This window comes from Toxorhynchites rutilus, chromosome 1 (genome assembly GCF_029784135.1).
Source record: "Toxorhynchites rutilus septentrionalis strain SRP chromosome 1, ASM2978413v1, whole genome shotgun sequence".
Classification (NCBI taxonomy): domain Eukaryota; kingdom Metazoa; phylum Arthropoda; class Insecta; order Diptera; family Culicidae; genus Toxorhynchites; species Toxorhynchites rutilus.
This window is the reverse complement of record NC_073744.1, coordinates 88,053,198-88,066,040: the sequence shown is the minus strand read 5'-3', so window position 1 is coordinate 88,066,040 and position 12,843 is coordinate 88,053,198. Positions and strand designations below refer to the sequence as shown.

The following is a 12,843-nucleotide window of genomic DNA, read 5'->3' as shown; positions in this document are numbered from 1 at the left end:
CCTAGCCGGCGTTATATAGTTTCGGCCACCGAAGTGATCGAGTTAGCTGGCAAAGCTGCTCGCGACGATAAGAAAACCCGCATTCGGAACAGAACACATTCGGTTCGGTGGACATCAAGACAACAGGCAGTTGCGAGTGGCGAGTGGCAAACGCAATCGCAAAACGGCATCAGGTAGCAGAAGAAAAAAGTTTGTTCTTTATACAAACTGCTTTGGTGGCAAATCCAGAACAAGGCGGCATCGAGGGCGTTCGAAATGGTTTTTTCCAAAACCACGAGTACTAAGTTTTCTAAATAGGAACCATTCCATAAAACAAGGCGCTTTTCAGGGCCATTAAACCTTCCAAAAAGAGTTTAGGAAATACAGTTCAATGCTTTCTAAAACATTATCCAAAATAATAATAAAACACAAATTGATTTTTTCATAATTTGTTTGCCTGGATCTGATGAGTATGTGAATTTGGCAGTTGTTCTGAGCTTATTGATAGTTGGGGACTTTCCTGATTATTAAATTTTCACCAATTCTTAAATTGTTTCCAGATTGAAAGTACAGTAATTTACAATTAGTTCGACATTTAGCTAATTGGACGGACATGTAATGCGACTGGACATTTTTGTAAACATAGAGTTCGGGGTCCAAATTATGACCCCACATTGAAAGTCGACACTGTACCACTGTCATCGCAAATGTTCAATTACAGGTTAAATTCGCCTCCAATGCGACACTGAGTGGTGCTTCGGCACGTCGCATTAAATATAATTTACTGTACAACATGTCACAAAGCTGGATGGGAAGAAATTTTCCAACTGTGAAAGCTGTGGCGAGTGGCAACAAATCGCTAAACAGGAAGGTTTAGCCGAACAAGATGGGGATATCGTGTGATAACAAAACAATAAACTCTTTAGATTGAAGATAATTTTGTGATCCTGAAAAGGACCCTTTTTAGCCTGCATGTGAATCCAACGAGCGAACAAATCGTAATGAATGTATTTTTTTTGCCATCGCTCCCTTTTAACGCTCATTCGTTCGTCTCGTTGGACTCGCCCCTCTGGCTGAGTCCGCCGATTTGTCTTTATCCTGTGAGTGTGTACCGCTAGAGTATAAAACACGCGGACCCCAAGATATTTTATCTTATTTTCTTTCAAACCGTAAACCCGTGTGGTTGAACGGCATCGGCATCGTGGACGTAACAAAAGAAGGACAAGTTAAGGGAAAGGCAAAGTCTCACTCGAACCGTGCAGGTCTCCAGTTCTCTGTTGGTCGCATTCACTGATTGCTCCGCAAGGGTAACTAGGCCGAACGGATTGGTGCCGGAGCACCAGTATACCTAACAGCGATTATAGAGTTTCGGCCGTCGGAGTGCTCGAGTTGGCTTGCAAAGCTGCTCACGACAATCAGAAAACCCACATCAAGAACAGAGCAGCTTCGGTTCGGCGCTCATCAAGGCAACAATTAGTTTCAGTGAGTGGCAAAGTGTTTCCCCGGCACGTCGTATTAAATGTAATTTACTGAACAACATGTCACAAGCTGGATGGGAAGAAATTTTCCAACTGTGAAAGCTGTGGCGAGAGGCAAACGCAATAGCTAAACAGGAAGGTTTAACCGAACAAGATGAGAATATCGAGTGATAACAAAAACACAACACCAAAGGTTCTTTTCAGAACCATCAACATGTTCATAAAGAGTAAACAGTAAACTAATCCATTTTTCAGGTAGATAGGTAGGTATTCACGTAGGAGAAGAAAATAAAACAATATATTTAAAATATATATTTAACAAAAGCTGTCCCCTTTGTATAGTCCTACGTCACTCCGGTTATGTCCCCTTCATTACCCACCCGTCTTTTATTCACTCAGTTTCGCACTAGTTCGCCCCGAAAGCTGTTAGTTTCGCACTGAGATGTTTCACGGGTTGGCACTCGGGTTCACCAATACAACTATACTGAACTGTCAAGTTCCGGGTATTGTTTTGGAAAATCTGAAAATAAAGACTATGAAAATGGAAAACCTGCTGCTTTTGCTTTTGTATTTTTGGAATCGTAATCCAATTCGGATTCTGATTTTGAAGAGTATATTCGAGTAGACAGCATTAAGCTACGTGTTCTTTCATTGGGAGGCGGAAATAATGATGGATATTCAGGTGGAATAAAGCTGCTTTCAAAATCATGATCTAATGATGATTTTATATTATAATAGTAATTATTTGTGGATCAAACAGGAAATGCATTGACAAATGGTTAAGTGAGTGTTAGAACTACATGTGTTAGTGAATCAAACAATATGAAGTAAAAATTTTCATTCAAACTTTTATATTTTTACACTGCACTTAGTCCTTCTGATCTGATAGAGAATAATTTACCTCCCAAGCACGAATATCGTCACCAGATGTCGACACTGTACATTTGTCGTAGCAAATATAAACAAATCAAACTATATAACGCACACCAACAAACCACCGCATTCGTGGAACTGAAAACGTTTTTTTATTACAGAGTCAGTTTGGCACTCAGTTTTAAAAACGAATTCGCTATAAAATTGCAAGCCGAAAATAAGTCGCGCGTTCAAAAGTGATGTCTAAACGACGCAAGTTGCGGGATGAGCCAGAGCCCTAGCAACAAAAATGGAAGCAGCAATGTTTATGAAAAGCATTCTAGGAAGAATTCCGTCCATTCGGTACTGAGCACTAGAACACCTGATGTCGCGAGTAATGCGTCGATGTGCAGTGAATCAGTGAAAATCTGTGAATCTGAAATGGCTCACGATATTCTGCAAAAAATTAAACTTCCACCGCAGTGTTTGGATTTCGATCAAAATCGTATGATACACAATGTGTCATGCAAGTAAACTCTCACGAACATATAACCAAATATGAGAGGATCATTCAGATACTTGTATGAATGTCAGTAATCACTTGTGTAATATTTAGTGATTAAACTGAGAGAGGAACGAAGACTGTTGATTGCATATCCGATCTGTATCAAACATCGCATACCATTTTCGAAACCTGCATACAAGTTTGAACCGCATATATCGTCCCGCTCTACTATAGCGAAACCCACTGCACAGGCAAGTGCAAAGCAATAAATGATACAAGAAAAATTATGTCATTATTCGGTCACCATTTGCGGAGAGCAACAAATGGGGAAAGAGAGCGGTGTTGCTAGTAAAACTATGCGGTCTATATGAATATACACATTTCAAGGGATAGAGGCGTTAAAAATGGCAAATATAATCTGACTACCCTTCCCTTAGCCTCTATCGAGCTAAATAATCATATAGTTTGCACTCTCTGAGACTTAAAAATCAGGATCTGCTACATTAGCTGAATATGAATCTTTCGCTTTGCGTTGTCTGTACGATCCTGCTGTTTCATGATGCATGGAGAGGTCGGTATGCATATGTTAGAGGCAAGGAAGAAAATAAGCTGCCCCGAAAGCGTATATGATGGTTCTGCTTGCGTGTCGGTGTATCATGAAGTGCGAACCGATGCAGAGTTGTCTCGTTCTCTTTTGTGTCGTGATTTGCAGCACATAACAACAATAGAATACCGCTGGGGGAAATGTTTCCTGAAAGATCATATTTGAACGAACGAAAGCGATTTTTTCAATGAGTGGATCATTTGACAAACACTGTTCCACCGTTGTTGCTGCGCGTCAAGATAGGCCCCTTGAATCATTTCTAGCAGGTATAATCGCCGCTGTAGTTCGCGTCGCTTTGCCGCACGGAACCGAGATAATCGTGAAGATGACATCATAACATAAAAATATCGCACGAGACCGAAGTGAACCAAATAAGCTAATTTCTTGAATTTCTATATCGTTTGATATAAGCACAGTGAAAAACTAATTTTCGAGTCGCTGTAGAACGGACTTCGAAAAGTTTTCCAATTATTTAATAACCTCGAAAATTACGGAAAATGAGTGCTCCTACTGCCGAGACGCATCATTGCAAAGGATGCAATCGACCGGATGAAATCGATGATATGGTGGCCTGCGACAGCTGTAACAGTTGGTGGCATTTTAATTGTGCCGGTGTTTATGAGTCGATTTGTGATCGCTCGTGGAGGTGCAACAATTGCACTAATGTTTCTGTCTCCGCTGGTTCGATGAGATCAACAACGTCGAGCGCACGGTTGCGATTACAGCAGCTTCAAGAGAAAAAAGAGTTAGAAGATCGACTACAGAAGGAGAAGTCAGAGCGTGATCGAGCGTATCTCTCACAGAAGCATCAGATAGAACGCGAGGTAGCGGAAGAGGAAGCAGCTGGTGGTAGCGTCAAAAGCTTTGGTAGTCATCGGAGCCGAACCAGCAACGTCCAATCATGGGTTGACCAAAATCGGAGAGTGGAAACTGCCATCGGTGATAATAATCAACCAGCTGTAACATCAACATCCACGCCAGTCACCACGAATCCGGTGTTTACCGGAGCCATATCGAAGATTATTCCACCAGTTAGTCTAGCCACAAATCAACCATTGCAACAGTGTCCACAACAGCACCCACCACCGATGATCAGAGGAGTTCCCAGTCAACAGGAATCGCAATACCCGACGTACAACCACGGTTCACCAATGCATATGCTTCCCCCTTCGGGGCCAACGGAGCCACAGCCAACAGTGAATTCACCGCAAACGTACGCAGTGTATCCGTCTTCTGCTCAGTTGTACAAGACGCAAGTCATGCAAATCGGTCAGTCCAGCCGCAAATAAATATTCCGGTAAATTCCTCGGTCCCCGTAGCTCCACACGTTGAACCACAACCGCACCATAACGGTTTGTATCATTCATGGTATCAGCAACCATCCATGGCTTATCATGGACAAGTTGCAGCAGGAGAAGGATTTATTAGCCCTCAACAGTTGGCCGCTCGACAGGTAGTTTCCAGGGAGTTACCAAAGTTCTCAGGCGACCCCCTCGAATGGCCTATGTTTTTAAGCGCATTTGAGTCGACGACTGCGATGTGCGGTATACAGCCGGATGAGAATTTGGCACGCTTACAGAGAAGTTTGGTAGGGAGTGCCAGAGAGAAAGTTTTGAGTATTCTCACTCTGCCTATGGCAATTCCTCAAATTATAAATACACCGAGGGAAGAGTGTGGTCGACCAGATCAATTGGTACACTGTTTGCTGGCTAAGGTACGCAATGCTCCTCCTCCGAATGTCAATAAACTTGAAACGCTCGTTACATTCGGACGCGAGGTTAGGAGGTTAGTCTTGTAACTTACATTGATGCCGTGGTTTACATGCTCATCTTTCCAATCCATTACTCTTGTCGGAATTGATTAGTAAGCTTCCGCCAAGTCTTAGATTAGATTGGGGATATCACACTCAGCGAATTGCCGAGGTAACGTTGAGAGCATTCAGTGATTACGTCTCGTCCATTAAAACCGCCGCATGTCAAGTTAGTCTTCCGTCGGACATTGGAACGCAGGAAGAGCATTTACGTCGCACAAAGAGAAAATAAAAGGAAGGGTTTATTAATGCGCATAGCATTGATAAGCAATCTATCGAAAATGTGGGAACCAAAAAAGCACTCGAACAAAAGCCATGTATCGCGTGCCAAAAAACTGACCATAGAATAAGAGATTGTGGGAAGTTTGAAATTTGACGGTGAACGAACGTTGGAAGTTCGTCGAGCAGAATAAAATGTGCCAGCGCTGCTTAACATGTCACGGCAAATGGCCATGCAGAACAAAACAATCATGTGGGGTGGACGGTTGTCCAGCGTTGCATCATAAGCTTTTACATTAACTTAAATTGAAACCAGCAAATACAGTTCATGTACCGGAATGTAATCCGGGGCCATCAGGGCTTGTAAGCGCTCATCGTCACCAGCAAGATTCCGCCTTATTCCGTATTTTACCTGTAACATTGTTTGGAAATGGGAAGGCTGTCACGATTTACGCGTTTTTGGACGACGGTTCGAGTCTTACGTTGCTAGAAAGCGAAATTGCAGACGAGCTAGGTCTTGAGGGGGAAGATAGTCCACTATGCCTTCAATGGACCAGCAACGTTACACGAAAAGAAGCGTCTTCACGAAGGGTGCAGTTATCGATATCTAGTGTTCGTGACGGAATCAAGTACCCGATGAGAGATGTGCGGACCGTAGCAAGCTTGGGGCTACCACGACAGAGTCTTAATTATGAAGAATTAGCAAAACGTTATCCACACTTAGCTGGACTCCCAGTTACTAGCTACGTAGATGTTGTGCCACAAATGTTGATCGGAGTGGACAACGCTCGACTGAAACTGACGCTGAATCGATGAGAGAGACGTGATGGTGAACCAGTTGCTGCCAAAACGCGTCTTGGTTGGACAATCTTCGGCGGATTGCGAGCGAAGCAGATGGTGCAGCGGGTGATGGTACACATTTGCGACTGTTCCAACGACCAAAAACTTCATGAACTCGTAAAAGATTATTTCTCGATAGAAAATGTTGGTATCAACGGCCCTCCACCGCCTGAATCAGCAGAGGACAGTCGGGCTCGTTGAATTCTTCGAGAGACGACTAAACGAACTTCATCGGGGCGTTTTGAGACAGGATTGCTGTGGAAAAGTGATGAAATAGAATTTCCGAACAGCTTTCTCATGGCAGAACGACGATTGAAGTACCTGGAACGTCGGTTAGGTGCTGATGTAGAACTTCAAAAGAATGTCCACGAGCAAATTATCGAATATGAAAGGCGAGGATATGCCCGTAAGATATCAGAAGATGAGTTACGAAATTCAGATCCCTCTCGAGTGTGGTACCTACCACTAGGAGTCGTACGGAATCCACGCAAGCCGCATAAAATTCGTGTTGTTTGGGATGCTGCTGCCGTTGTACATGGAATTTCGCTCAATTCCATGCTGTTGAAGGGACCGGATCACTTGACTCCTCTTTTGACAGTTTTGTGTCGTTTTCGCCAACGGCAGTTTGCGATAGCCGGCGATATCCGCCAGATGTTTCACCAATTGCTGATACGAGAGGAAGATCGCCAATCGCAGAGATTCTTATGGCGTTTTGACCCAGCAGCTACTCCAGATATTTACGTAATGGATGTGGCCACATTCGGGGCTACATGTTCCCCTTGCTCGGCGCAGTATGTTAAAAATTTAAACGCAGAGGAGTTTTCTAGTACATACCCTGTAGCATCAAAAGCAATAATTCACAATACATATGTGGATGATTTTCTAGCCAGCACAGACACTATCCATGAAACGGTCAAACTGGCCGAAGACGTTCGTACGGTACACAGTATGGCAGGATTCGAAATTCGGAATTGGCAATCCAACGATCAACAGATTCTGCGACGGGTCGGGGGAGAGAGCCTCGAAACATTTAAAAGTTTCTCTATAGAAAAGCAAACAACAACGGAACGTATTCTGGGAATGATGTGGGTACCCGCCGAGGATGTATTTGTATTCATTGTCCAATTCCGAGATGACCTCCAAACACTGCTGACTGGTGAAGTCGTCCCAACTAAAAGACAAGTTCTTCGTGTGGTTATGAGCCTTTTCGATCCGCTGGGAATCATTTCTACCTACACCATCCATGGCAAGATCCTGATACAGGATGTGTGGCGCTCAGCAATTGACTGGGATGATCCGCTTTGTGAACAAGAATTCATAGGATGGCAACGATGGGTAAGATTGGCTCCAGATCTGGTTAACGTAAAGGTTCCAAGATGTTACTTCCCGAACTACGATCCGAGTAGCTACGGAACTACGCAGCTGCATATATTTAGCGACGCAAGCGAGCTAGCGTGTTGTGCCGTTGCATATTTCCGCATCGTTGATCGCGGTTCACCAAGGTGCACTTTGATAAGTGCAAAGGCAAAGGTCACACCTCTGCGTCCACAATCTATCCCACGTAATGAGCTTAATGCAGGAGTAATTGCTGTTCGACTGTTGAAAACCATTCTGGAAAATCATGATTTGCCGATATCAAAAAGATTTATTTGGACCGACTCCACAACCGTTCTATCTTGGCTCAAAGCCGATCCTCGAAAGTATAGACAGTACGTAGGATTTAGAGTAGCCGAAATCCTTGCTGAAACCGAGCCTGAAGAGTGGCGTTGGGTGCCAACACGCTTAAATCCGGCCGACAAAGCTACCAAGTGGGGTTCCGGACCATGTTTTGACCCGAATGACGACTGGTATCGTGGTCCTGATTTCTTGCGTCTAGCCGAGGAGAAGTGGCCTACCAGATTGCCAGATCCGGGCGAACCCGTGGAGGAATTGCGAGCAGTTCATGTACATCGCGAGGAGAAAATTGATGAAACTCTATTCAATGTCAATGATTTTTCTCGTTTGGATGATTTAATTAAGTTCCTCTCTTACCTGTACCATTTTGTACATCTTTGTCGCTTGAGTACTCGTACACCATCAGAATCGCGAGTAGCTCTCGTCCAACAGGATTATACTGCAGCAGAGAAATGTATGTGGAAAATTGTGCAAAAAGAAACATTCCGTGACGAAATAGCTTTACTTCAAAAGAATGCAAATCTGCCATTGAACAAACAAAAATATCTGATGAAGTCTAGTCCGCTGATAAAGGTTTCTCCATTCCTGGACGATGATGGTGTTCTCCGTGCTACATCCAGGATTGACCCCAAAGCTGAAGTTTATGATTTCAACTTTCGCAATCCAATAATTCTCCCGAGGCAAAGCCACGTTGGAAATCTTCTGATACAAAAATACCATGAACGGTATGGGCATGCGAATGTTGAGACTGTCGTGAATGAGCTGAGACAGAGATACTATGTTCCAAAGTTATGTTCTGTGGTAAAAAAGGTCGTCGGCAGATGTATGTGGTGTCGAGTTTATCGAGCCAAACCTGAAGAGCCTCCAATGGCTCCGCTGCCCCAAGCGAGGGTAAATCCGTACGTTCGCCCATTTACCTTCACAGGGTTAGACTATTTTGGACCATTGGTGGTGAAAAGAGGAAGAAGCAACGTTAAACGGTGGGTGGCACTATTCACGTGTCTCACCATACGTGCTGTACACATGGAAGTGGCACATACGTTGTCCACGGCATCTTGTAAGATGGCCATCCGTCGCTTCGTAACTAGGAGAGGAGCGCCACAGCAGATGTTCAGTGACAATGGCACCAATTTTCGAGGGGCCGCTCGAGAACTGAAGGAAGAAATTCGAGCCATCAATCGGAGAATCGCTGGGACATTCACAAATGCCGATACGGAATGGCATTTTAATCCGCCCTCCGCGCCCCATATGGGGGGCGTGTTGGAACGCAAAGTACGGTCGGTGAAAGAGGCTTTGAATACACTTGCCCGGCAAGATAGCTTAGACGACGAAAGCCTGTTGACGTTCCTTGCAGAAGCTGAGATGTTGGTGAACTCTCACCCTCTAACGTTCGTACCATTGGAGTCACCAGACCAAGAAGTGGTCACACAACTTTCTCGTCATGAGTTCGAGCGGAGCAAATAGTCAAATCAAAATTCCCATTAACGATGATGCGAACCTACGAACAAATTGGAAACGAATGCAGTTTTTGTTGGACCAGTTTTGGAGATGCTGGATCAAGTCCTATCTTCCTACGATTGCCAGAAGAACAAAGTGGCACAAAGAAGTACGACAGCTTATGGAAGGCGACCTTGTGATTATCGTAGACGAGTCGGTTCGTAACGGATGGTTACGTGGGCGCATTACCAAAACTTATCCTGGTGTAGACGGCCAAGTGAGCTATTAAGGAGCTCTCTTGGACGTGCTGGAGAGTGGTAACGCCGACTAAGTGAGAGGCATTACGGGTCGGGGTGTTGCTGCGCGTCAAGATAGGCCCCTTGAATCATTTCTAGCAGGTATAATCGCCGCTGTAGTTCGCGTCGCTTTGCCGCACGGAACCGAGATAAACGTGAAGATGACATCATAACATAAAAATATCGCACGAGACCGAAGTGAACCAAATAAGCTAATTTCTTGAATTTCTATATTGTTTGATATAAGCACAGTGAAAAACTAATTTTCGAGTCGCTGTAGAACGGACTTCGAAAAGTTTTCCAATTATTTAATAACCGTTCATGGTAAAATCGATTCCTCTAGGTGCACTTATAGAGAAACTGTCAGCATTTAAAATCAAAGCTGAATTCAAATTGTGCAAAATCGGCATCAAGGTAGTGGTCAAAACAAGAGAGCCTTACAATCAAACGCTGGCGTATCTGAAGAAAATTAAAGCTGAATTTTACTCTCATGATATTTCCGGGGAAAACCTTTCAAAGCTGTTTTAAGAGGACTGCCAGAAATTGACACCGATGACCTGATGAAATTCTCCGTGAACAGTACAACACTCAAAAGTTTCGGCCACAACACTCAAAATTGCAACATGGCCCCCGTTGCAACAGCTGCGCTTAAAACCACTTCTCAGTTGACTGTCCAATTGAAGAAGTTGTAGCCATAAAATGTTCCAACTGTGGTGGTGCTCACCGGGGATCGGATAAAATGTGCCCTGAACGCGAACACTTCAGGTTCATTCGTAAGCAGGCATCTTCAAATAATACATCCAAATGAGAAAAAAACAGTTGATCCTGTCTTCAACTCGAATGACTTTCCGGCACTGAATGGGCGTTTCATCCCGTCCTAAAACGGCCGGCATTCCCGTTAGAAATCAGTGGAGCTCTCCTCCTCCTGGCTTGAGACAACAAACAACACCTACGTTTATTCCTCCAAACAACAACAGTGCAGGTAAGTTGATAGAAATCTTTGTGGATATGGCTGGTGCCCTTCGTCAGTGTCGCAGCATATCTGAGCAAGTGCAAGTACTCGGAACCTTCATTATCCAGTATGGCGTCTAACAACCTCAAAATCCTTCTTTGAAATGCTCGCCCAGTAAGAGTGAAAAAGATTGAATTTGCTGACTTCCTTCGGTCACACAGCATCGACATAGGCATCATCACAGAAACGCGCCTATCTGCAAATACAAATCATTGTCGATCGGTGACTACATCACAATCCGTTTGGATTGATCCCACTCCATTGGAGAAGGAGTGGCTCTGATTGTGGAGAAGGGATTGAAATTAAACTCACTTCAACATCAAAACACCAAGATTATCGAAGCACGATCGATTGAGCTACATCTATCCAGTGGAACTATCAAAATTGTAGCCGTGTAGGTACCTTCTTCTTTCTTTGTTTTTAAGAGGTTTTCAACTTTGCAGTTCATTCGCCTCTAGTGTATGTAACTCATCAGTGTACATACATCAGTGGAGATTCCAGAGTATTCAAAAACGACTCACCAGAGGTCATGGAAAATTCATCATTGGAAGGGACCTAAATGCTCGGCACGAAACGTGGGGGAACGCACGCAGAAATAAAAATGGTGACCTTCTGGCGGGTGATGCAATGCTGGGATACTACACGGTTAACTGTTCAGATGAACCCACTTACCCATCAACTAGAGGAACTAATCCACACTAGACATTTTCCTGGCGAACGTTGTTCTCTCCAAACCGGTGGTATTCAATGGCCTTAGCTCGGATCACTATCCTGTCGTCTGCGATGTGGTTGGAAATCTCGTTGCAGCCTCGAAGGAAACATGAAAAGATTATCATCACGTGGATTGGAATCGCTTCCGAATATTGGTGAATGCTGCCATCGAAGAAAATCCAGTATTATACTGAGGATATCGAGCGGGCTTTGACCCACCTTCAATCTGCAATCATGGCAGCAGCTGTAACGTGTGTCAGGAGAATGCTAATGAAGGGTAAGCACATTGCTATTGATTCCCGAACTAGATATTTAATACGTTTGAAAAACTTAACCAGACGCCAGTTTCTAAGGTCTGGAGAGTTAGAGAAAAAACAGCAAGTAAAAATGTTATCCAGGGAAATCGCCAAACGAATCCAAATTTCGCCAAAATCGCCAAAATCCAATTTTTTCCAAAACTGTGAAAATTCTTGGAAAACATTCTAAACATTTTTGGAAAATGGCAAAAGTCTTGAAGTCAAAACCGAAGCAAATTGTTTATTACACCTTTCGAAAAATCAAACTCCATCGGTGACCAATTTCTTTGCTCGCATTATTTGGGAAACGTTATTCAGAGTACAATGACACCAATGGATGTGTGCTCAATCTCGAGGGCAAATTTTTCACAGTACCTCCAGATCAGAAAATAACTTCAGAAAAAATAAGCTCAGCTATAAGATTGACTAGAAACATGAAGGTCCCCGGGTTTGATGATATTTTTAATATTGTGTTGAAACAAATGACTGACAAAGTATATTCGTTCCTGTCGGACATATTCAATCGTTAGTTTGAACGATTTGGAAAACAGCTAAGATTATACCAATTCTCAAACCCGGGAAAGACACAACAACTGCATCAAGTTAGGAGACTATTAGTCTCCTTCCAGCTTGAGTAAAGTTCTTGAACGTCTTCTGTTGGACAGATTAACGGAGTGTTTTAGCAGAAACAATATATTATTGCCAGAGCAGTTTGGCTTTAGAAAAGGACACTCTACCACGCATCAACTAATGAGAGTATTAAATATCATTAAACGGAACAAAGCTGTATCAAAGTCTACTGCAATGGTAATACTTGATGTCGAAAAAGCTTTTGACAACGTTTGGCATGACGGACTAATATATAAGCTCTGCCAATTCAATATCCATCCATATATCAAACAAGTAATCCAATTCTATTTGCAGCACAGGACTTTCAGGGTGTCCTTGGGGAATGTATAATCGAACATCTATCAGATTCCAGCAGGAGTTCCGCTTGCTGGGTCTGATATTGAAAATTACATTCAAGATAAAGAGTTTATTTTAATGTTTTCTATTCATATAATAGTGCGACCATATACATTTTGTTCTGCGATTTTTCAATCAAGTGCAATTAGCAGAAAAGCTTCCGA

General features: G+C 43.3%; 2 protein-coding genes across 2 annotated transcripts in view; both read left to right on the top strand.

Annotated features, from left to right (window-relative positions):
• Window positions 1-12,843, top strand: part of LOC129762869 (biorientation of chromosomes in cell division protein 1-like 1) — a 39,389-nt gene that overhangs the window by 12,805 nt on the left and 13,741 nt on the right. The gene's annotated exons all lie outside the window — the stretch shown is intronic.
• Window positions 6,579-12,270, top strand: LOC129762871 (uncharacterized). The gene is made up of 2 exons (XM_055761442.1): window positions 6,579-11,100; window positions 11,165-12,270. The coding sequence occupies exon 1, from the start codon at window positions 6,585-6,587 to the stop codon at window positions 9,423-9,425; it is 2,841 nt and encodes a 946-aa protein (XP_055617417.1). The 5' UTR covers window positions 6,579-6,584; the 3' UTR covers window positions 9,426-11,100; window positions 11,165-12,270.